The sequence below is a fragment of the Copidosoma floridanum genome, unplaced genomic scaffold (genome assembly GCF_036245765.1).
Source record: "Copidosoma floridanum isolate Cflo_tuat_1 unplaced genomic scaffold, Cflo_Japanese_pri ptg000020l, whole genome shotgun sequence".
Classification (NCBI taxonomy): Eukaryota; Metazoa; Arthropoda; class Insecta; order Hymenoptera; family Encyrtidae; genus Copidosoma; species Copidosoma floridanum.
The window spans coordinates 7,659,688-7,683,357 of NW_028321897.1; the positions used below are offsets into that span (position 1 = coordinate 7,659,688).

Genomic DNA, 23,670 nt, shown 5'->3' on the forward strand with positions numbered 1-23,670 from the left:
AACTTGCCGCAAACAGCACAAATAATGTTAACTTTTTATTTTGTATCTACGAAATTAGTTGCGGCTGGTTTATAATTGACTAAATGGCTCTAGGGCTAAACTGCCTAAAGCTCTCCTTCAGAATTTCAGAGGCAATTTTTGGCCAAAAAAATCACGACCGCTAGATGGCGCTGATACACATGATTATTACTATGTACTTATAGTAAAGCTATTTAATCAATTATAAACCAGCCGCAACTGATTTTTTAGATATAAAATAAAAAATTAACATCGTTAATACTATATGCGGCAAGTTTGCAATGTATCTTCTACACGATTATTGACTTCCTATATATTTATACTTTTAGGTAAAAGATAAATTGCAAACTTGCCGCAAACAGTACAAACATCGTTATATATTTATTTTGTATTTATGAAATTAGTTGCGGCTGGTTTATAATTGATTAAATGGCTCTACTGTAAGTAGTAATAATCATTCGTATCAGCGCCATCTAGCGGTCGTGATTTTTTTGGCCAAAAATTGCTTCTGAAATTCTGAAGGAGAGCTTTGGGCAGTTTAGCCCTAGAGCCATTTAGTCAATTATAAACCAGCCGCAACTTGTTACATAGACACAAAATAAATAGTTAACATTGTTTATACTGTATGCGGCAAGTTTGCAATGTATCTTTTACCCAAAAATCTACCTCCAGTATTTTAATATGGTTTAATAAAATCGACCATATGGCAAATGGCACTACTTATAACAATTACTACACATGCATAACTTTATACGTATATGTTACACCGTGCCGTGAAAACGATGTAACCGCATGTAACAGCTGTATAACAGGCTGTACCAGTGTATACTTATACTTAAGTAAACGAAATAGAAATCGTCTGCTTTGCGACTTGTTGTGTGCGCGCTTCTGTGTTTTTATGTAGATGTCGTGACCATGGCCTGCAGGCGCAGGCTTCCGTACTACTACTTACTATACTTTCATTGAGTCTAAACTAAAATCTAAAGTAACTGAAGTTAAGCAACAATTTAATAAGTGCTTATTTTATTGTATACGTACCGATTAGCACTCCTGGTTTCCAGTCAAGTCTAATTGTAGATAATTCGAGATTAAGTTTTAGCTGTAAAGTGAAATAACTTTTTACCAATGGTGTTGTTTTTCCATAAAACTCAAATCAGTGGGTGTACATAACCTATTTAAATTCAAACTAAAAGTGTTGTTGGTACAACAATAACCCAACGCAAAGTGATCCGAACTTTTTAAGAATGGCTAAAGCTGCAGTGGTCATAGATCTCGACTCTGACGATGATCAGAGCGAGAAAGGCAAGAAAAAGCCTTGCAATACCAATTGTATTAATTTTAAATGCTCTTCTGGAGTTGACATGAGGCCAACCACCTCCTTTGCTTGTTCATTTTATGGAGTAAACATGCAGAAAAAAAAGAAACGATTCATATGCAAAGCTTGTTTAGATGCGGCTTTGGATCATCAAGAGGTAACCATATCAATCCAACGACAAACCATCCCAACAATTATATGTGCAAAATCAGGAATATAATTATTAATTAAATTTTTAGCAACTTGTCGATGCACTGATTGGCCACAAACCGCTACTCCAGTGTGATTTTCCAGACCATACGATGGAAGTCGAAATTTCTGACAGTGACGAATCTGACAGTGAGACCAAGGATGGAAAAGGTATATAGCTTGGTTTTGCAAGAGAATTGAATTTTTTGAGAATTTCATGATTATTTACTTTAATTACCTACTGTCATTTGTAGATATGTTTCTAATAGAGGGAAATGCCCTTGCTGAATTTGAAAAAAAAGTTGATTCAACATTGACTACTATATTTGAAAAGTATGACATTAACTTTCAACTCGAAGAAGCTAATACAGCCTTGAAAACTGAGTGGAATCTCATTGATGGTAAAATGCATTTTAATGTAAATAAATTGAAAAAATACAGTAATTTGGCAAATCTTATTTTTACAGCAACCGAAGCTAAGCTAAACGATTCTATATCAAAAACGATGAAACGGTTGGATTTAATACGTTCAACATTTTATAATGAATTCAAACCGAATATCAAGATGTTAGAAGAGTTAAAAATAGAGGATGAAATTCCGAGTTTTCCAATGATAGCAACTAAAAAAGTTACACAAATTTGCCCACCACCAAGGCCTCAAATCCAGCTTCATCCTCAGCCTCCTCAGCGTCAGCGTCAACCTCATCCTACCCCTGGTCCTCAACCTAAACCCAAGCCTCAATCACAGCCTCTAACTCCACCTTCAATAACGATTCAAGCTCAAACAAAAGCTCAAACACCAGTTCAATCACAAACTCAAATACAAATTAAACCACAAGCGCCAATTCAAATTCAAACCCAGCAAGACAACCAGCCCGAAATTTTACAAGAAGTTGGAGGAGGCGTAGCTCGCTCATCGGATTTACCACCAGCTGGTCAACTGATTAGGCCAGTACCTAAAATCGATGACTTTGTATTTATAATGAAACATCCTCTGTTCCCTTGGATCAAAGCAAAGGTTCTAAATAACTTCTTTTCGTGATTTTCATTAAATTGAAAAAGTATTTATTCATGTAATCAATTTTTTTTTTTTTTTTTTAACAGATTCAATCCATTGTTTCTAAGAGTCCAATGAATTACTCCGTTAAACTGTTGCAAAAGAAATACGCCGGCAAAGTAAAGACTCTACCTGGAAAGCAACTAGCATCGAGTACACCCAGCGAAGTCATTATTCCTGTGGGCACTCGAGTGGTTGCAATCTTCCACGACACTTACTGTAGCAATTACTACAGTGGAGTAATTGCTGAACCCCCCAAATCCACAAACAAATACAGGTACGTGAGAAAATCTATTTTTCTATTAAAAATTACTTTTAACTAATCTTTACAAAACTTTTGCAGATACCTAGTTTTCTTTGACGATGGATATGCACAGTATGTCAAACACAAGCACATATTTCTCGTCTGCGAAAGTTCCGCACGCGTCTGGGAGGACATACCCCCAGAATCTCGTGATTTCGTCAAAAAGTACCTAGAATCGTATCCAGAACGACCTATGGTGAAACTGCAACGCGGTCAGGTCGTTAAAACAGAGTGGAACGGGAAATGGTGGATAGCGCGTGTTCGAGAAGTCGATGCTAGCTTGGTACAAATGCACTTTGACGCCGACAACAGAACTGAATGGATTTATCGTGGCTCCGCGAGACTAGGACCGCTTTACGTCGAGTTGATGAAAGCCAATCTCAGACAACAAGGCTGTCACTCGTCCATTAACACGCCCAGTCGCCATCGTGGAGGACTGTTTATGAGCGTACGTTACTTTTAGTATGAGTGAAAAATATGATGAATTTTTTCTTGATCAGCGATAATTATCATTGTAGAAAAATGGTCCGTATGTGGAGTACACGTCTAATACGACGGACGAACAAGACGCGAATAAGGAAAAGCAATCGACTCCTAGCAATATTCAAGAGGTCTCGACTACTCCTCAGCAGAGCAGAGCTGTTGCCAAAAAAAGCACAGCAAAAAAGACAATGGCACCCGAGACTTCAACGGCCAATTACAATCCCGTGGAAACAAAATCTTCTCACAGTATCGTTGTAAGAATCTCTTAAATTTAATTTTATGTAATTCATCATTTTTATTGATGCACTGAGAAAATTCTTCTTCTTTCAGTACTACCAAACGCAAAATAAGATCCAGACTAAGAAGTTTGTGCCCCACAGATGTGGGCCCAAGTGTGTCGAAAGTATCTCATTCACGCCTGACGAGTTGCGTGGCTACTCACCTCTGTCTATTCCCCTCTTGTGTGGCTGGAATCGACAGTTTTGCAGATTTCCGAAAGGAAAAAAAATTATTTTCTATCAAGCCCCATGTGGTGTTCGTCTGCGTAACATGGAGGAGCTTCACAAGTACCTGAGAAAAACCAACTGCCCAATGTCTGTCGATCTGTTTGAGTTTGACTTCTGGGTGCATTGCCTTGCTGAATTTGTTCTTGACAAATGTTTTGTTAATATCAAGGTAATGTAATCTTCCAATTGTCTTTCAAAGTATCTGAATGAACATAGGGAATAATAGGAATTCAATACTACTGCAAAATTTTTAGGATCTGAGTTATGGCGTAGAAAGTGTTGCGATCCCATGTGTTAATGAAATAGATCACGCCTATCCCGACACAATCAAGTACACAACGCAACGTGAGCCTACGGATGATGTCCACATCAATCTTGATCCGGATTTCCTATGCAGCTGCGACTGCGAAGACGATTGTGCCGACAAGAACAAGTGCCAGTGCTGGCAATTAACCATACAAGGAGCGACCCTCGGTGGCCGTGTGCCCAACGCCGCTGTCGGCTACGTTTACAAACGCCTACCCGAGGCTGTTACTACTGGTATCTATGAGTGCAACTCTAGGTAAGCATGCATTAAAAAAAAAAAAAAAAAAAAAACCATTGTCTGAAAATAACTACTCATCTATATGTTTCACAAAGATGCAAGTGTTCAGTGAAAACGTGCCTAAACCGAGTAGTCCAACATCCGTTGAACTTGAAACTACAAGTATTCAAAACAGCCCCACGTGGCTGGGGCATCAGATGTCTCAACGATATTCCCTTGGGCTCTTTCATCTGTATCTACGCGGGTCGTCTGTTGACGGAACAGGGAGCTAACGAAGGCGGTAAAAACTACGGCGATGAGTATCTAGCTGAGCTGGATTACGTGGAGGTGGTCGAGGGTATCAAAGAAGGCTACGAGAGCGACGTTCTCGACCCTGAACTGCCACTTGGCGGCGATCCCGACTCCGATCCAAAGTACAAGGAAAAAGGAAAACACGATGATACAGAATCACACAAGACTGGCTCGAACGACTCGGACGACGAGTACAAAATTGACAAGAAGTTGCAGAAGACTCTGAACATTGATGAGGATTCGAACGATGGTTCGATCAGAAGTCGATTGAGAAAGAGGAAGAAGGACGATAGTAATCAAGGATTAGAAGATAAGGGGTCAGAAGACGGACAGTCGTTAAAAGATGGTCAGGATAAAGCGGGTAGCGATGAAGATGACAACAACATGCGCGAGCCAAGTAAGCTAGATCTCGCTGTTGATACCAGAAAAATCGAAAAAGGAACCTTCAAATCTGTTCGAGAATTCTTTGGCGAGGAGGAGTCTGTGTATATTATGGATGCAAAGACTACTGGAAATATTGGACGCTATCTGAATGTGAGTGTTGTAAACTCAATATCTAAACTTTTTTTTTTTTTTTTACGAACGTTTTTATGTTTCAGCACTCTTGTGACCCTAACGTATTTGTACAGAACGTGTTTGTGGACACGCATGACGTCCGGTTTCCCTGGGTGGCTTTTTTTGCGTTGAGCTACATCAGGGCCGGGCAAGAATTGACGTGGAATTATAGTTACGATGTCGGCAGCATTCCTGGCAAAGTTATTCCATGTAAATGCGGAGCAAGTAACTGCAGAGGACGATTACTGTAAACAATGGATTCTCAACTCTGAGCTTTCACGACATTTTTCTCCACTGATCATGCGTAAACAGAGTTTGTAAATAAGTGCTTAAGAACAATGAGGAATGATATAATTAATAAAAAAAATTTTGTTTAAAAAAATTTAGCAAATGATGCTTTATTCGTACTTCTAACAAATACATCGTCATATAATTTTATACTCTGTTATTTTACAACTTCTTTCTCAAGTCGAATAATTTATTAGTATAATTTAAATAATTAAAATGAACGTAAGACACTAGTAAAACAAAACGTGAAGTTTATCCATCACACATTTTCATGGATGTTTTTACATCATCAATTTACTGTGATACAATTTACAAAATACGTAAAAAAAATTTCCATAGTACTGATACTAGTATAAGCATAAATTAAAAGCGTAAATAGTGAGTTGTGGACCAGGTTTAGACCAGTCTATATTATATTCTTATTGGAAGATTTTTATTAAAATATCTAGCAAGACATGGAAAGTATTTAGTCTTTTCCCTTACGGAATTAATCACATTTATTTGTATAGCGCTTACAGCACTTTGTATTTTAAAATTCTTCAAGTGCTTTTTCAAGACTGTAACTCTAGATGAGATATTCAAGTTAAAAAATCGTTAGGAAAAACTATAATTATTCCAAAATGTCTCTCTCTCTCTCTCTCTCTCTCTTAAGCTTTTGTTAAATAACCGTTTTGATCGTAGATATACTTAATTAAAAATTCTGTTATCTCGTGATTTCGTTTTTTTCATAAAACTACCATAGTAGCACACTACATCTTTACGGTAAAGCTCGTAAATGCAGTGGCTCTAGTCATACACGCGATAAATGATTAACAAAGCAGTTGTAAATATCCTATAAGGAACATGAAAGTTCTTAAATAACAAAATGTGTAAGTCTCTTCTCACATTGTTTGGTTTGGTGCTAGTGCGACTTTAAAAGTTCCTTAATTTCATCTTTCTCGGCAACATCCAAGTATTTTTGTCCATCCGGGGTCTCACCATTGGGATCTGCACCATTTTCCAACAATAGCTTGACAACATCTGTGTGACCTTCCCATATCGCTGCTAAAATGACTGTGATCCCATGTTTGTCTTTTGCCTGCAAAGTAAAAAATAAAGCACCCATTAAAAAGCAATGCATACGTTGTAAGTAATAATTGAACAAAAACCATACATGTATATCAGCTCCTTTGTCAAGAAGATACCTAACTACTTCTTTCTGTCCATAGTCAGCTGCATAATGTAATGGTGTCCTATTATCTATCATCTTGTTAACATTGATATTCTGTAACATAAACATTGATTTTTTCAACAACTGATTCGTCTGACTAAGTAATTGATGTGTTCACAAATTAATTTTAGACTAAGGTAAAGAAAGCTCGGAGTTGACGCAATGACTTTAAAGAAATGATCGAGAAACTGCAAAAACTTGATAAATGAAAGTAGAAACTCAAATGAAGTTAAAAAAATAGTGACAACAAAAATAGTTCGAAAAACCGCAAGCCGCAAAAATATGTGTGTATAGCTTGTGTATAGGCACCAATGATATCAGAGTGAGTAAGAGAAGATATAAAAGTGAGGTTACACGTACACATATATCAGCGAAAGAGAAGAACCTTTGGCTTACCTTGTTCTCGAAGATATCGCGAACTTGGTCAAGATCGCCGTTTTTAATGCCCCAGACAAGTTCGCCCATTTCGGCGATTGTTTCGGTCGAATTGATACTCAAAAAAAATGCTACACGACAGAACAATATACCCAACAGTACTGCACTGACCACTGATGGCACTGATGTATGTACATGGACCTACTCTCCCTCTCTCTTTCTGCGCGATGTTGTGCGTGCAGCCTATGTTCAGGGATGATATGATGATCGGCAGCGAAGCGACGCGCAAAACACAAAACCGTAATGTATACCGAATAATTATCGAAACAATAATATTTATGATTACTCACTCTACAGCTTCGCACTTTCTCTCTTATTTTATCGCTTCGACGTGGGACACTATATAGTCAGCACGTGTTGCACCTTGTATTATCTTAAATATTTGCATACGTCGACTAGTTATTGAAATAAAAACCCATCGGTCAATTATATTTTTATTTAAATTTTCAGAGAAATTAGCGGTACGAAAATTTGGGCAACCAAGAACGTACCAGTTAAAAATATAAAATAGATTAGAATGTTATAATAATAGAAAATATAAAATTATCTTGACTTGTAGGGAATAGTTTATTCAGACAGCACGACGAATTTTGATGTATTTTTTAGTATAAAAACAACGTTATTAGGCAACATGTACGTATCCATTATTATGGATTAGTCAAATTATTTTCCATCAGAGTTGTACAATTGTAATGTAATGATAGTATTGCATCGGAAACGGTCAAGTATACACGAAACATCAACTGTGATTGCCATGTACAACAAATTATTGTGTTCGATTTTGGATAACAAAAGTACAGGGAAAATAAAGAAAAACAAGGGAATTATGTAAAATTAAATACTCAATTTAATCACAATAAAATTACAATCACACAAGTTTTTCATTTTACATATCAATCCACATGTATGGTAAAATTAATACATAACGTGCATGAGGCTACAATTTTCACAATGTACAAATTAAGTAAGCGCTTTTCGAATACAATTTTTCAGAAACACAAAAATCGCCAACTTGCGCATGAAGAAGAAAAAGATGTGGGGGTGGGGGGGGGAGGGAGAAGATAACGCACGCAAGTTATTAAAATGAGGTAAAAAAGTGATATAAGAAGATCCAAATACAGCATCTGCAAAAATTCACGTTGAGACATCATTTTTTTTTTTTTTTTTTTTTTTCAGATCACATCTACTAAATTATATTACTCACAGCTGATTTTACGTCAATCGTAGGATACCCAAACCGTAATCGTGTTGTGTTAATATTATCAAGCGAAAGTTGATAAAAACAAAACAAAAACGAAAAGAAAAAAAAAAAAAAAGAAAAGATCCACGCCTCCCCGCTCGAGTGACTTTACACCCCGGCCGTAGTCATTTCTTCTCCTCGTCCGTCCCCTGAAACTTGAAAAGAAGAGAAAAGAAGAGAAAAAAAAAAAAAAAAAAAAAATACGAAGCAACTAATCCACTTGGGAGACCTCGATCGCCTATTTATTCCCCAATCAAGCGCTCCCCCCCGCGGTACACACGTTTTTCCCTTAAAGGCCACCGCGTCCAACACACCCAATTAAAAAAAAAAAAAAAAAAAAAGCACGCAACGCTGCGCGTAAGTACATTATGTATAGCTGTTGAGCGCGCGGTGGCTCGGTCGGCTAGGTCGTGGATTGGCACGCGGGAGACCGTGGTTCAATTCCCGGCCAGTGCGACTTTTACGGGCAAAGTACCTCTGTGTCTTTCACATGTGCTTTTTCACCACGCAATGCTCCTCGAGGAGGGTTTAGGCGACCTTCTCGCAGCAAATTTGCCTAATTCCCCCTACCCCCCTCCCAGTGATGGGAGGCTTCCCATCCCTCTTCCCTTCCTTCTCCCAAGTGCTAAGTGCCCATTGTAGTGCCCTTATTAAAAAGGAGCCGGACGTAGAGCACTATAATATAAAAAAAAAAAAAAAATGTATAGCTGTTGCCCAACTCGCGATCGAGAATTCCAGCGCGTCTCTCGTGTGTTTATGTATCCGTTCGATTTGTTGTTTGCCGATAGCGAGCAAGGCATATACACTGAAATCGGCGCGTTGGGAGGATCGAAAGGAGTATTGAAAAATAAATGAAGAAATGAACGATCGAGATATATATATATATATTCACGGAGGGTAGGACGAAGGGGGTAGATGGTGATCCACTTATGCCTTGGCGGCAGCTTTGACGACCTCGGGCTCCTCGGGAATCTCGGGAGGTACGGTCGAGATCTCGGGGTACTCGAGCTTGGCGCCGCCCTCGCACTCGAAGATGGGACAGCAGCCGGGGAAGGGCGCGGTCTTGTTGGTCTTCTGGCTGAGGCTGCACTTGGGGTTGGGCTTCGGCAGGGGACCGCAGTCATCGACCACCTCCAACAGACGGCCATCCGGTCCCTCGACGCACCTCGACAGGCCGCAGAAGGGCGTCAGGTCCCAGGTCTCGTTGAGCATGATCGTCTTGCACTTGGTCGAGGCGAAGCACATGTTCGGGAAATCTGGAATTCATTCGTTTATTTTTTTCATTCCTATATTCTCAATACATTGGAGTTGAATCGAGCAAATTTCATCTGCATTCGTATATCTTGCGTTCTCTGTCGCTCTCTCGTGTTATATAGCTTTTGCTCTTCAACAAAGTGCGAGGTGCTGCGCACTCTCGAGGTCTCGATAAAGAGTCTAGAGTCTTTTCGAGACTTTTGCAGTGTTTCTTTCAAAGACTCGAAGAGTGCGCAGCCCCTCGGCAAAGTATGCGATTCGATGTACACGCAGGGTTTGTTCAATAAGGATAATTAACGTGATACCTATATAAATATATATATATGGCTTGATTAATAAATCCTTTTGAAAATAAATCCATTTTTTAAATATACATATTTTCTAAGGGCATGGAAATGTTTAAATCGCAACACTTGGATTTACAGTGTAATAGACGAAGCAAGCGTATAAAAAAGATACCTCTGCCTCGAAAGCGGTATCATTGTTAAAACAAATTTCGCAAAAAGTGTGTACACCCAAGTTATGATTCAGCTTATACGACGCAAACGGTTTTACCGATAATAATTAATAATCAACAGTATATGTATACGTAATATAACGTGAGAGAACTCAACGAGATTGGTCGTCGAAATTTGCCGCAAACTAATTTCCATGCCGATCGCTGCACCAGCACAAGTCCGAGCCAAACAAAAAAACATTGCAAGAAACGTCCCCATTGTACTGTATCCCCTTGTATAGGTATATATACCTGTTTTCCTGATGAAAAAAAAAAAAAAAAAAAAAAAAAAATGTGATCACTGATCCAAAGAACGAACAATGTACCTGTACTATATTATCACCGTATCTATATACAACATATTTATATATATATAGGTACACAAAAAAAGTCCAACTCGCACCGATGTATAAATTATGACGGCAAAAGATATATAGTTATCTGATATAGGTATTACTTTCGCATGTAAGGCAAGGATGTCTTACTTTTCCTCGTCCCCGTCAGTGGTGTCCATGTACAACGATATTATTCAAATCACACGCAAAGCGAGAGAGATCGCGATGGCAATTCCATTGTTCCATTGTACGTCCGGCGCGAGATGACTCTCTGGCTTGTACTATATTAACCGATGCATCCGAGTTTGACAATGGACTGTAATTTTGTCTTCCCTTTAACTCTGTCGGAGGAGAATGGGGTGACGACAGCCATTTGTCTTTCTTCGGATGTTTTTTTTTTTTTTTTTTTTTTTTTTTTTTTTTTTTTTTTTTTGTCTTGGTACTTTTTTGACACTTGGATGCGTGACGGCCAGTGCAGTTACACCGAATACCACCGTCATCGTTGTTTGAACGAAAAAGCCGAAAACTCAAGAGTGTTGTGTAAGAGGCGAAACGAGGGAGAGGACCACACGTTCGATAAAAGGCCCCCCAAGGTAATCGGCACTTTCGCTGTCAAGCGAGAGAGAGAGATCGGCTAATATGTTATTGTGCAACCTGATGCATACACGTACACGAGTACTCTCACTTGTATTGCATGCGAAAAAAAGTTTCGATTACGCTAAAAATCGATGTATTATACCGATGAACCGAGCAAACGTCCTAATCAGCGTCCGCGTGAAAAAAAAGACGAGTGAGGATTAATTTAGACAATGTCTAAGAGCTTATATGTTACAAGTGTAGGCCACAATGGCACAATGCGATTTCTCATTGAATGCATATCAAATGGGTCGACCCATTTGAGTGTATCTATTATCTCGCGAAACTGTGACGAGCGTGAGTTTGGAAGCGTAAAATGTATCTTACAAAGGAAAAAAAAAAAAAAAAAGAAAACACCGTGACCCGTGACAAACAAGCGTGTACAGTGCAATTTACCGTTGTTCGGCCAAAACAGATCTGTATACCTGTATGAATGTACCCGATGACGCGAGGAAACCGTTAAATCCGAAAGGATCCTTGGTCCGGAATCAATGATCGAGATTGCCTTCCCCCCCCCCATTTATACATATCGTACGTGTACGTGGTAGTCGAAATTTTGCGCAACCAACGAGAAAAAAAAAAAAAATTCAATGTTCGCTAAATGATTGTACATCATCCACACTTTGTTCATTATCGTTACGAAACATCGAAATCTTTTGAGAGCGTGCAAATTGTATATAAGTATTGAGGATAATATATAACAAGGCGTCGTTTTGTATCCGCGATCGCCTTTGATAAATAAATCCATTCGTCTCGGGGGCCGAAAAAAAAAAAAGGCATCCATCGTCCTCGTAAATCAGCGCTGACGATTGATTTGTCGAGCAAACCGAAAATTCACGCCTACGCGAGCAGAGCGATTGCGCGACCCGAGGGGGATTCCGCGGATTCGTCGCGTGCGTTGTTGCGACAGTCGCGAGATCGATAAATTAAAAAAGAAAAAAAAAAGAGAGATCAAAGAGAGGAGGGAAAAAAAAAGAGAGAGAGAGAGAGCAAGTAGGCCAGGGCAAAATGCGAGAAACGATGCAAGTGGGTAGCGCGAGAGCGCCTTATACGCGCGAGGAATGACAAGGATAATGGGCGATTTTCGCCGATACCGTACCTGTGCGCATTTACATCAGGTCGGACTCATTAGGCACCGGAGTTGTCTTTTTCCAGAGCACACGCCAACTATTACACGCGGTTTGAGACACTCGCTGGCCATTTAGAAATACACCTCTCAAGTTGTTTATACCATCGTCGTACATATATATATTATATGTATTACATGTGCGAAGGATGTCGTCGGAGTGAGCACCGATGCTAATGAACCGAGCGATATGCATTTTTAATTTGCACGTTATGTGGAAACCCGCGGGAATGATGATGTAACCAACCGCGTTTGTTTATGGCTTGAAATTCATATGGATGATTTGTTTGTTTGTTCCATTGGGTGCGCAGAGAGTACATTATTGAATATCAAGAACAACGAGGACAATCCCAATTTTGTTTATTATCTTGCAGTAAAAGCTCAGCTGTATAGTTGCACGAAAAGTTAATTTTTGCAGATGGGAAGGCACTTATCCGTGTGTGTGCGCGTGTGGTAATAAGCTCAAGATTGCACGGTGAAAAGGAGTAGTCTCCTGGCAGCAATTAAATCGCCGCGGTATACTTGCATAACAAATCAGATCGGACCCAAGGTGAGATATAGGACTCTTTTGTATATACAATAGTTCGGAGCGATTCTTTTCTGAATCATCTCTCCCTCTCTACTATGCACGGTAAAACGCGCTCTTTAAGCGCCAAGAATTCCACTTAATATGTATACTAACGAGGGAGAGCTCGTGTGGGCTTTGGATATTTGCTTTTGGTGTCGTTACGGTTTAGTCGCAGAACTGGATTTATGGCTGATTGTCGCAGAGAGCGAGAGAGAGCACTGTGTAAACCATTGCGAAACTCGAGAAATATGTTATATTGTATGATGGCTGCAATGTATGTGTGTTCCTACAAAAAAAAAAAAAATGGGAAAAGGTCAATAACAAGTTTTTTTTTTTTTTTTTTTTTTTCAAAGGAAACTACTGGTTTGTAAAGCGTGTCTCTCTTTCAAAGGTACGTATGCATTACCATGTGTATGCGCGATCTGTCGTTTCAAATAAAACACAGAGCGTATGTGTCATTTCGGAGTTCATCAAACGCATCGCGTGGGCGGGTCCGCCCCGTGGCTTTTGTCGTTACTCCGATTGTTTGAACTTAATTACCAGCTTGTGTCGGATCAAATGTTTCACCATCGGAGTATCGGGTAAACAAAAAAAATTTAATTGACAATCCACCCGCTTGGAGTAGAGAGAGTTGAGTTTTTTTCCCCCTGAAATTTTGTAGGTGCAACCGAGGGAATCGTGTTTTTTTTTTGTTTTTTATTGTGCTCGTAAACTTGGATGAAAAAAAAAAAAAAAAAATCTTTTTTTTCCCAACTCCGATCAAAGATTCGACGATGACTCGTGACCAAGAAGGTGGCGGCTATCAGTTTAATTACCCCACACTACACGCTCGCGAAGCTGTTCCTAAATCATCACCGTTGATAAAGAGGTCGTGTGAAAGAATGAAGGAAAAAAAAAAAAAAATCATTCCAGCCCAAATGGCACGAAAAGAGTTCCTGCAGCGGATTTCTTTGTCCGCGATTAGCATACACGGAAACAATAAATGCGCGCTCCAATTGTGTACGCCGTCACGTGCAGCTGGACGAAAACAAAAATCGTCGCGCGACAAATGCAGGAAACAGAGTCCGAGTCGCGAGTGGGTGAGGGACGGGTCGATTTATCTCCGCCCGGTTTCCGCTCATCGGCGAGCCACCTTACAAGTATATACTCGAGCGAAAGTGACCGAGCCGGTGTTTTTTTTTGCTTTGAGAAAATTTTCTCCCGATTTCTCGTTCACTCGCCAAAGAGCGACTTGTAATAACCGTAAGGACGAGCATCTGTAACCCTTCGATGGCTTTTGTATTTTATTTCAAGTGTGTGAGCACGCGTGTGGACGTGCATTGCCAATAACGTCCAAGGAAACTGCAACGCACGCCAAGAGCGAACTCAATTTTCAATAACGATTCGTTGGAAACTAATCGTAGTAAGTGTCAATTGAAAGAAAAAAAAATCCTCCCCCCGTAAAGCTCAAACTGAATAAGAGAGAGAAAAAAAAAAGAATTCTCACCCCTGAGCACATCAGCGGGAATGACCCTGCGGAATAACTTGGGCCCGTACTCCTCGTTCTTCGTGTCAGCCGCGTAAACGGCGACGACAGCGAAAACAACAGCAAGGACGATCGGGAGCTTCATGTTTGCCGGCAGTGGTGTAAAATCCTTGGACAATAAAAGTAAAATGAGGGTAACGGCAGCGCGCGTCCTCTCGCGTCGAGTGCAGGGGAAAGAAAGAGCGTGCGAAAGACCGGCGAATTCAGGACTGGTTGGGCCCGAGTCGCGCAACCGGCTTTTATAGCCGATCGCCGGGCGCGGCTCTCCCACCCCTTGTGTACGTACCTCCGACAAGCGGGGACTGACAACGAGCTGGTGTATAATATATTTATAACAGATGGTTCTTTCTTAGCTCTGCATTGGCTGTAAGAGGGAAAAGGTTGCTCGGGAGATCGGTAGACGATCGGTATGGATATGTGGACGTATTTGCCGATGTTGACCTTTGGTTTTCATACCGGATGTCGCATGGGCATCTCAGGGTTTTTGTGAATTTCTAATCCGATTCGTATGAGCGTATCTCTCCTGGCGTGGGACACTTTTTCTCGGCAAGTTCACGTACTCGGTTTCACCCTGTGGGGGAGGGGAGATGAAAGCACGATTTCAAGTCGGGACCTAAGCCCGAGTTCGCGGCATCGTGATTTGAGATCTTCTTTTTTTCGAATCTGAAGAAAGTTCGCGATGCTCGAAGAGCGATCGGATGAGAAAACAAAGAAGCCGAATGAATTGAATCTTTTATCGGTGAATCTCGGCCTTACCGATATTTATGATTGGATCGATTTACCAGTTGTTTTTTTTTTTTTTTTTTTTCTCTCAGAGCGACCGAAAGTAACTCAGCTCTGTTGAGACGTGACGCTCGTGCCACTCCAAGAGGGTTGAATTTTGAGCATTTGCTGCTGCGCGCGATCGTGATCATACGAGTATACGTCACGCAGGGTGATCTTACTTTCTTTTGCCCGTAGCCGTCAACTTTTAGTTAAGATTAATTATTGATGGTGTAGAATTATTTATAACGTTTGTGTTTTATTCCTGTAATACTGCTATTATTTTCCACGATGAGCGCAATTTTCCGGTTACATTAAATGTACTTTTTTTAAATATTTATTTCATACAATTATGTATGTAAAAATGTATATTTCATTTGATTTGTATTTTACCAGTATGCATAAAGGAGGCAAGAAGGTAAGTGTACTTATGATATACAAATCCATGAAATGATCAACACTCTGTCCACGACTCGTTTACGTAACGCAATACCGATGAACACCTTGGGAGCTGTATACGCGCGTGTACGTATATATTTATATAATCAATTGAAATTTTTACGGTTAAATATAGTTTTGTTTCTTTCTTTCTTATTTTTTCTTTATCATCGCATAAAAAATTGTTCAACTGTCACAACCAGATAGTCAACGAGCATCACGGAGGAACTTTTCTTCTTACGTTCCCATATGTGCGTGCAGTTTTATAACAATAGCGATTTCTATACACGGGCAGGAGTGCGTCGACCTTGGGTGCATGGAGAAGATCGGTAACGCGGAATCGCCTCGTGCAGCGTTTGCATTCCAGTATACCACTGCAGCGTGCTCGTGTTTTTGTTTAAATTTTTTTTTTTTCGTTTGCGTGTAAAAACAATAATAAAAATCATAACGATGCACCTTCGATATATTATCCTTTCGCGACGTTGTGATTGCCGAGCGTTAAAATCGTCGTTCGTTACGGAAAACCTGCGGCGAGTGCTTGTTTATGTACACACGCGTCCAGAGAAACAAACGTCGTCGCGGAAGTATTTTTTTTTTTGACTTGTTCATACGAGAGAACCGTAATTGCTAAACAAAAATCGCTTCCCTGGCGAAATCGGTTGGCTAAAGACGCTTTTTTATTTATAAAATCCGGTGCAACGGAAACGCTGATGTTGGTGCACATACATGATTACACGATGTACTGCTAAAGTGTATCAAACCACCGAACGCGAGTCGCGAGTATTTTAATTAAATCTTGAGTCACGGGTTCTCGCAGCAGTAGGTCAATGACTGTCGGTCGATTGATTTACACAAGTATTGTGTACAAACGTGATAGCGTAAGAATCGAGGGCTCCATCGATTTGTACGAAAATGTGGCGAGTTGCAAAAATTTACAAAAATAAGTCCACTTGTATATGTTTTATCGCGAATTCCGGGTGATGGGACCTTCGAGGAAACATACACATACGTATGTATTTGCTTTGACGAATGGCTTTGTTTAAAAGTCACGGAACAAAGATTTTTACGTCTTTTGCAATGAAGGCATCAGAGAGTTGAGTGTGAAGCCGATTCTCTCTCTGCGTGTGATGATGGCGCGTTTCGCCCCGAACCACGGAGTAAATTGTATAGAGTTGGCCTTCGATTTTTCATTTGTTTCTCAGCTGTTGCGGTAATACATTGTTGTATACTTTTGGGCAACTAAAATTGAAAAAAAAAAAAAAAAAGCCAAGACTCCCCGTGGCCTCCAAGTCGAGCGTGACTCAAATTAACGTCCCCGTACGGATGTATTGAGCACGTTTTGAAGGGAAAAAAAAAAAAATTTAGTAGCCAGTAAGCGACCCGAATGCCAATCCGCAAGAACCATGTGTTTGGCCTCTTGTTTCGAAACCATTCACTGCCACCGAACTACTCCCGCGGACCTTATAATTACACATACACACGGCAGGCCGGACAAATTTATGCCTTCCCCACTGTCCATCAGGGAGCTGCGAAAATAATACGGCATGTGCGAAATGAGAAAGAACATTGGTCTCGATGAGGACGCGAAAAGGTACACTTACATCACATAATATATTATGTACGATCTCCATTTAATTAAAATGGCACGTACCGGTTTTTTTTTTTTTTTTTTTTTTTTTCTCCTCCAACTTTATCCTTCCTCGTAATACTTACATTTGTGGGTGATGTATCGAGTTCTTCTTTTGTTCAAGGGTGAAAGGTAAATCGGCGCAAGTTTGATTTATTTCCCTGTAACACTGTAATACATGTGTATTATAAATGTATGTATGCGCCTCTGAAAGATCGGTATATGGATGAGGTGCCGGAATTTTAAGAGACCGTGTAAGGCTTCTGTGTGTCTGTTTTTACCTGTACCATGTGCCGTCAGAATAAAATAACACATAGCTTCGTAATGTGTTTTTTTTTTTTTTTTTTTTTTTTAACGATTGTTGCGGTCGGTGGCTGATGCATCAACAATCGTTAAAACTGACACACACGCTACTGCAGCTCCTTAACGCGAAGTAACAACATATTTTGTACATATATAGGTACATATTATATATGTACTACGTATAAGTAAATGCGCCACATCGTTTCGTCTTTACGTAATGCCTTGGCATTAAATTTATTACAAATGTACACATGTATAATATACGATCCATAGTGCGTGGGGCTTATAATTAAGTAATGCGCTATTGTAATGGAATGACATCAGTACTGCGCTTATTTCGTTATAATTACTCACGTGACTATTTTTTTTTTTTTTTTTTTTTCTTTACAGTAGTTTTATTGCTATGATAATTGGGTGTGGTTACATGCATACTTGGGCTCAATCATTTCATCAATTTTTAAACAGTAAGCGCAATACATTTTAGTTGATTTTGTTAAGTATTTGAAGTCAAATATTAAAATTTTTTTCCTTCAAATTTTTCATACATGGGTTATTGCTGGAAAAAAATTTTGCTAAAAACACTCTGTCACAAGTTGTAGTTTAAAGAAAAAATAACCATTAGCGCAAATAATGCATTACACTTTCAGGAATAGTTTTATCTTCTAAAAAGTTAAAAAAGTATCCTGTGACTGTTTAGCCGAAAACCTTGCCAAGTGCGCGTGAGTTTTGACATTAATTAAAATATTATTCGCAACCGCGACTCTGATTTCTCAAAAAACGTGTAGTTGAAAAAATACGCACACAGAAAGATGGTAAAAATTTTGAAAAAATCGTTTGATTTCAAAGGATTTGCGCCCTGATCTCGTGCTTTATACACGTACACAAATATTTGGAAGAAAAACAAAATCAATCTTCTAAGTAAGTATTCGAGGCTATGTCAAAATCGACGGCGAACCCATCCGAGTATGCCTATAATAACAATAATATATGACAAGAGAACGGGGAAGTAAACAAACGTTTGAGTCGATCTACTTTTCGTTTTTGTTTTTTTCCTCTCACTCAGTAAGTATATACTCATCCGGATACACTAAAAGGTTTTCGTAGCCACTCACTGATGTCATATTACGGGTATACATATACTTGTAATAATAAAAAATGAAAATTTATTTTTCTTGCACCAAGTACTTTATCCACGTAACGTCTTTTTGACATACTTACGAAAGGCGAAACCCACGTAATGTGGTTTATTGTCATCCTCATGATTGTACGTTTTTTATCCATAGCTGGACGCTGGAAATTCATTTTTTCGTTGCATTAAATATCAACATCTCTTGAAGTAAAAAAAAAAGGCTTCCTCAAAGGATTTCTCAGGAAGAAAATATCGACATCTCTTGAAGTAAAAAAAAAAGGCTTCCTCAAAGGATTTCTCAGGAAGAAAATATTGACGTAGTGTAAAAATTCCCATGTTACGCAATTAAGTTTTTGAGACGTGCAACCGTCAGATTCAGTTATTCGTTGAAACGTGCATGTTGAAGAAAATGATTGCAAGAGACATTGAAAATTTTTTTTCTTTCTATCGCTGAAATATGGACTTTCGGTATTGGAAAAAAATAAAAAATAAATAAATAAATAATACTTCTCGTCTCATTATGGTGTCTATAATTTTTTTAATGGTCGAATTATGAATACTTATCGTTCACTGTTTCATCCATAAACATATCCCATTTCTATCAAATCGACGTTATTCAACGACTTTACATCATGATGATTTTTGCGGTCCCATAAGCCAATTATTGTTGCTGTGAATTTAAAAAAACTTCAACCTTTTAGTTTTACATATCTCTGACGGTTTCGAAGATTTAAATACATAAAAGGCAATGATTTTAATAGGTATCGAAACCATCTAGTTGATTTGTATACAATATATAAATAACGTAAATTTAAATTATCTTTCTGGTATGGAAATGTTTTTTTTTCTCCATTTGATCATATTGTTAAAACCACAAATACTTGCAGTTTTCAGTAATACGTATTAATTCATAATTTTTAGTACTTTTATTAAAAACCTATACTGTTGTATGAGAAAATTCTGAAGGACTGAAAAAATAACGTACCAAACGAATTTAGCGCGAATTTGAAACAAAGTAAAATAAAACACATATTTTATAAATCATACAATACGTGGAATAAGATACATTCTACCTAAGTATATAAATATTACAATGGGAAATGTACAAGCGGATGCTATATTTTAGAAAAAAGTGACGTACAAATTATGAACACAATTTTTTAATTCACAATCAAAAGTTCCCCAAGTAAGAATAAACTCACAGGTCACGTTTTTGTGTTGTTTATATTTATATACCCATAATACTGGCTTGTTAACAATTATCAATTTTTATACATTAATTATTCACAAAAATGGCACATCGAAGATAATCGAGACTTCAGAATACACTCCCTGCGGCATCCGATATGCTATATTATTTCGACCCACACTCATGGGCTATTTAAATAAATTATAAGAGGTGTAAATCTCATAATAATATGGATAACGAATAATGAATAGCGATATAAACAACTTATAGGCTTAATATATAGGCCTCACGCGGTTAGTATCATACCTTTAACACTTTATGCATGCATATTACACCTAAGTATACCAATGTACAATTCATTCGCATAACTGAAAAAAATATATATACGTGTATGACGTATACCTAACCTGACACAACTCCTGCACAAACTCACCTGCACGTGCATGTGCGTATGTGTAAATTGTATGTGCTTGACAAATAAAGTAGTAAATTAATTCTATTTAAATATACAGTTTAATGCAAAAGTGCAATGAGTTACAGGCGCAAAAAGCATCATAAGGGTATTCTACACATTAAAAAAAGCCACAGGACCAAAAGGAGAACTAAAGATCTCGATGAGGTAAAAATAAAAACAGTGTATAACCTTCGTTCGTGTCATGTGCTCCAAAATAAATCTTGTAGGCGTAAGCTTCAGGGTACAATTTTAGAAAAATGTAAGTACATTTTGCTTAATTTTTTTTTTTTAGATCGATGAAGACTTGATAGAAGAAAATGTTAAGCAACTGCTGAATCAGGAGATTGATTTGGACAAACCAGGAGCCGCACAACACTACTGCATACATTGCGCGTAAGTCTTGTATACATTTTATCAATGTCTTTGTTGCAGTTACCGGTAAAACTTATTGATAGTTGAAAATTTCATTGTATTCAGGCGTTACTTCATTGATCAGAAAGCTCTGGAAGATCATTTTAGAACAAAAGTGCACAAAAGGAGGTTAAAAGCTCTAGAGTTGGAACCATACACAATAAAAGATTCAGAAAGAGCAGCTGGACAGGGAAGTTTTGTTTTGCCAAAAAAAAGAAAAATTGAAACCTTACGAACTGAGGATGATATAAACAAAGACTCGAGTATGAAAGTTGATGAGTAACTTTGTAGGTGGTTGGATTTTAAGTGCACAAAGAAAACAGAAAATTAAATTAACATGGCAAATTTTATTAGACTTTTTTTAGTTAGGGGAAATGCGAGTTTCAGGGGCTTAAAGCCTGTCATGTCATCAATTTCAAACAGTCAGAGGCTTTACTCCTCTGCCTTATTTGTTCCTGGAAATAAGGCAAACAAAACTTTCACATACTTAACTCCAAATATAGATTTCAGTGATTACTTTGCAGACATACAAAACCTACAAAAAGAACTCAATCAACGAGATATTAAAATTGATGCTCAAGAGTTGAAAAAAGCATGGGATTACTATCAGTTTGTAAGATCGAATAGAGATGCTTTGGAAGAAAAACTTTCTATAGTCAATGGTCAATTGCAAGAATTTTTTAAAAATAACGACCTATCAGCGGATGATCTAAAACGTAAAGAAGATTTACAACATCAAAACAAACTCATAAAACAAGACATAAAAGCAATTAAAGAAGCTGTTTGGGAACTTGAAGAATCCGTCATCCCACAAGTTCTGAAGCTACCAAATGAGACTGACAAGCGTACTCCAATAGAAAGTCCTCTTCTATTGAAAAGTGTAGGTGAGAGATCCAACTTTATCAACAGAGAAAGACACAGTCACTTAGATATCGGTAAAAATTTAGGCTTGCTGGAGTACAAGAACCCAATACAATGTTACTTGTGCGACAAGGCAGCACTTTTCGAACTTGAAGCCTTAGCCCTAGCTGGTGAAATCCTCAAACAAAGTAACTCCATGAGAGTAGCTCTACCAGACTTATGTCGAAGTATCATAGTCGAGGGTTGTGGTATGGACCACGAGAGCTCGGTAGAATCTTTTATGCTGCAAAACGACACCGACGTCAAGGAAGAGTATTTGGTGAATCGCTTGCATTTAGTGGGAGGTGCCAGTTTACCTGCTATGCTTGCCATGTACACAAAACAGGCCTTCAAACCATCCGATTTTCCAATAAGGATATTCTCGGCTGGCCGGCATTACACACCTTTCCCCAGCTCTTTGACGGTCCAGCACGGCCTCTTCTCAGTCTGTCAAGCATCAGCGGTACAGGCTTTGACCCTCGTCAAGGACAAAGACAGCAAAGAGTACAAAGAAGAATTTGAAAGATTGATCGAAGCAGCCACAAAAATCTACAACGATATCGGCTGCCATTATCGCGTGGTCATCAGGCCAGCCAAGGAGTTGAATTTAGCCGAAAGCATGAGACTTTCCTTTGAAATGTATTCCGTGCATGCCGATCAGTACGTGGAAATCGGACACGTTTCTGCGTGTGGCGATTACTTCTCCAAGAGGCTGATGATCGCTTGCCCGACGACGACGAGTGTCGGCTATCCGGCTGCTGTTTCTGGCACTCTGCTGTCTGTTCCCAAGATGCTAGGCTGTTTGATCGAAGAGAATCCGGATGAGTTTGTCACACCAGAGAAGTTGAGAGGATTATTCGATTGATCGTCATGTTGAAAGGTAGAGAAAATGTCTGTTGAAGTATTGATTTGTCGAAATGTAAATATATACATAACACTGTTTTTAAATAAAATTTAAAATCAAACGAAACACGTTTTATCAGTATTTTTTTTTTTTTTTTTCACATTGTTAACAAATATGTAGTCAAGTGGAGTTCTAATACAATACAGACTATGTTATGTGACACGCGACGTGAGAGTGTTGCAAAATGTGTAAAAGGGGAGAAAAAAAAAGTCTTTGGAACGTAACAGAAACGTGCCAATAAGCCAGTCAACGGCCCGTAACAACAGCCATCCTCGATTGCAAAACACACAGTCGAGTCACAGACTTATCCTCTTCCGGTGCTTCTTCTCTGCTACACGACTTCGAGGCAGATGCGAACGACCTTTTTTCTCCGCAGCAAAGTTTTTCGCGACCCTTTTTTTTTCTTTCACAAGTTTCGTAATGAGAATTAACGCAACTGAAGTCCGTCAAAGTCCCGCAAAATAATCGGCAAGTTGAAGTCAAGAGACTCGACCAACATATCTTGCTAGTCAGACTTTCGTTATTGTAATTATTTTTCAACGACGAGAAAAGTAAGTAAGAAGGATGTTGTTAAAAAGACCAATTAATAACAACACGAGCGCACTTGTACATGGTGAAAAGAATGGAATATCGATAAGACACGCTTTCGTTTGAATTTGCACGGTCCGGTGCTCTCAGTCCACGTCGTCCTCGGCTTCTTTACGCGTCTGTATTATTTTTTCTCTCTCCGTACCACGCCTAAGTATATTTACGCTGAAACGATTGTCCCTTGCAATAATGGCTTCTCGTTTCTCTTTTTTTCTTCTTTCCTTTTCAATTATGCTTGTAACCATATAATTTGGTATTCATTGTCTTTCATCATCGACATTGAAACTAGAAATAGTAGTGAAATTTATAAGGTAGCTTTGTACTTGTGAGTTATCTTCATTACGTTTTTATGTAAAGGATTGAGATATAAACCAAATTTGTTTTAATTTTCTTACCGATTTTTACCGATTTTTTAAATGTAAAAAATAAAAAAACTACTGATCTACCATGTAACTATTATTTACTGATTACATCAATCAATTTTCAAGATAAGCTTGAAACAAATTTTTTTTTTAAATCAACCAGCTCGTTTTGCTTCCTTGATTTGACATAAAAATGTGACTCTGTTTGTATGTATCTACGTAGAACAC

The 23,670-nt window shown here is 38.6% G+C and overlaps 5 protein-coding genes across 8 annotated transcripts; 3 read left to right on the forward strand and 2 right to left on the reverse strand.

The window, feature by feature from the left end:
- The first annotated feature begins 985 nt into the window (after positions 1-985).
- On the forward strand, positions 986-5,690 carry egg (SET domain bifurcated histone lysine methyltransferase eggless). Of its 3 annotated transcripts, none has more exons than XM_089593793.1 (12): positions 986-1,490; positions 1,573-1,693; positions 1,777-1,923; positions 1,990-2,211; positions 2,389-2,540; positions 2,627-2,856; positions 2,923-3,331; positions 3,402-3,620; positions 3,697-4,041; positions 4,127-4,434; positions 4,512-5,241; positions 5,307-5,690. In XM_089593793.1, exons 1-12 carry the CDS (start codon positions 1,263-1,265, stop codon positions 5,511-5,513), a joined length of 3,318 nt encoding a protein of 1,105 aa, XP_089449919.1. In that variant the 5' UTR covers positions 986-1,262; the 3' UTR covers positions 5,514-5,690. The 3 variants fall into 3 exon arrangements, with proteins under 3 accessions (XP_089449919.1, XP_089449920.1, XP_014205106.2); XM_089593794.1 differs by having other exon boundaries at positions 1,990-2,161; positions 2,357-2,540; positions 3,402-3,627; positions 3,671-4,041; XM_014349620.2 differs by having other exon boundaries at positions 1,990-2,540; positions 5,307-5,689.
- On the reverse strand, positions 5,689-7,305 carry LOC106637008 (myotrophin homolog). The gene is made up of 3 exons (XM_014349628.2): positions 7,157-7,305; positions 6,704-6,814; positions 5,689-6,628 (listed from the first exon to the last, which is right to left on the reverse strand). The coding sequence occupies exons 1-3, from the start codon at positions 7,223-7,225 to the stop codon at positions 6,452-6,454; spliced, it is 357 nt and encodes a 118-aa protein (XP_014205114.1). The 5' UTR covers positions 7,226-7,305; the 3' UTR covers positions 5,689-6,451.
- A 2,006-nt stretch (positions 7,306-9,311) lies between these two features.
- Positions 9,312-14,572, reverse strand: LOC106638493 (uncharacterized). Its single transcript, XM_014351669.2, has 2 exons — positions 14,337-14,572; positions 9,312-9,691 (listed from the first exon to the last, which is right to left on the reverse strand). Exons 1-2 carry the CDS (start codon positions 14,458-14,460, stop codon positions 9,363-9,365), a joined length of 453 nt encoding a protein of 150 aa, XP_014207155.2. The 5' UTR covers positions 14,461-14,572; the 3' UTR covers positions 9,312-9,362.
- A 5,681-nt stretch (positions 14,573-20,253) lies between these two features.
- Positions 20,254-20,971, forward strand: LOC106637997 (zinc finger protein 593 homolog). 2 transcript variants are annotated; one of them, XM_089593758.1, is made up of 4 exons: positions 20,254-20,285; positions 20,364-20,442; positions 20,570-20,670; positions 20,755-20,971. In XM_089593758.1, the coding sequence occupies exons 1-4, from the start codon at positions 20,275-20,277 to the stop codon at positions 20,969-20,971; spliced, it is 408 nt and encodes a 135-aa protein (XP_089449884.1). In that variant the 5' UTR covers positions 20,254-20,274. The 2 variants fall into 2 exon arrangements, with proteins under 2 accessions (XP_089449884.1, XP_014206485.1); XM_014350999.2 differs by having other exon boundaries at positions 20,254-20,442.
- A 54-nt stretch (positions 20,972-21,025) lies between these two features.
- On the forward strand, positions 21,026-22,558 carry LOC106637987 (serine--tRNA synthetase-like protein Slimp). The gene has a single exon (XM_014350988.2). The coding sequence runs from the start codon at positions 21,026-21,028 to the stop codon at positions 22,451-22,453; it is 1,428 nt and encodes a 475-aa protein (XP_014206474.2). The 3' UTR covers positions 22,454-22,558.
- The last annotated feature ends 1,112 nt before the right edge of the window (positions 22,559-23,670 follow it).

Coding starts and splice junctions, on each gene's coding strand:
- egg (XM_014349620.2), top strand. CDS start 1,263: ATGGCTAAAGCTGCAGTGGTCATAGATCTCGACTCTGACGATGATCAG. Junction 1,491..1,572: donor CGGCTTTGGATCATCAAGAG/GTAACCATATCA, acceptor TTAAATTTTTAG/CAACTTGTCGATGCACTGAT. Junction 2,857..2,922: donor AAATCCACAAACAAATACAG/GTACGTGAGAAA, acceptor AAACTTTTGCAG/ATACCTAGTTTTCTTTGACG.
- LOC106637008 (XM_014349628.2), bottom strand. CDS start 7,225: ATGGGCGAACTTGTCTGGGGCATTAAAAACGGCGATCTTGACCAAGTT. Junction 6,815..7,156: donor GCGATATCTTCGAGAACAAG/GTAAGCCAAAGG, acceptor TTTATGTTACAG/AATATCAATGTTAACAAGAT. Junction 6,629..6,703: donor ACAAAGGAGCTGATATACAT/GTATGGTTTTTG, acceptor TTTACTTTGCAG/GCAAAAGACAAACATGGGAT.
- LOC106638493 (XM_014351669.2), bottom strand. CDS start 14,460: ATGAAGCTCCCGATCGTCCTTGCTGTTGTTTTCGCTGTCGTCGCCGTT. Junction 9,692..14,336: donor TCCCGCTGATGTGCTCAGGG/GTGAGAATTCTT, acceptor AATGAATTCCAG/ATTTCCCGAACATGTGCTTC.
- LOC106637997 (XM_014350999.2), top strand. CDS start 20,353: ATGAGTTACAGGCGCAAAAAGCATCATAAGGGTATTCTACACATTAAA. Junction 20,443..20,569: donor GAACTAAAGATCTCGATGAG/GTAAAAATAAAA, acceptor TTTTTTTTTTAG/ATCGATGAAGACTTGATAGA. Junction 20,671..20,754: donor CACTACTGCATACATTGCGC/GTAAGTCTTGTA, acceptor CATTGTATTCAG/GCGTTACTTCATTGATCAGA.
- LOC106637987 (XM_014350988.2), top strand. CDS start 21,026: ATGGCAAATTTTATTAGACTTTTTTTAGTTAGGGGAAATGCGAGTTTC.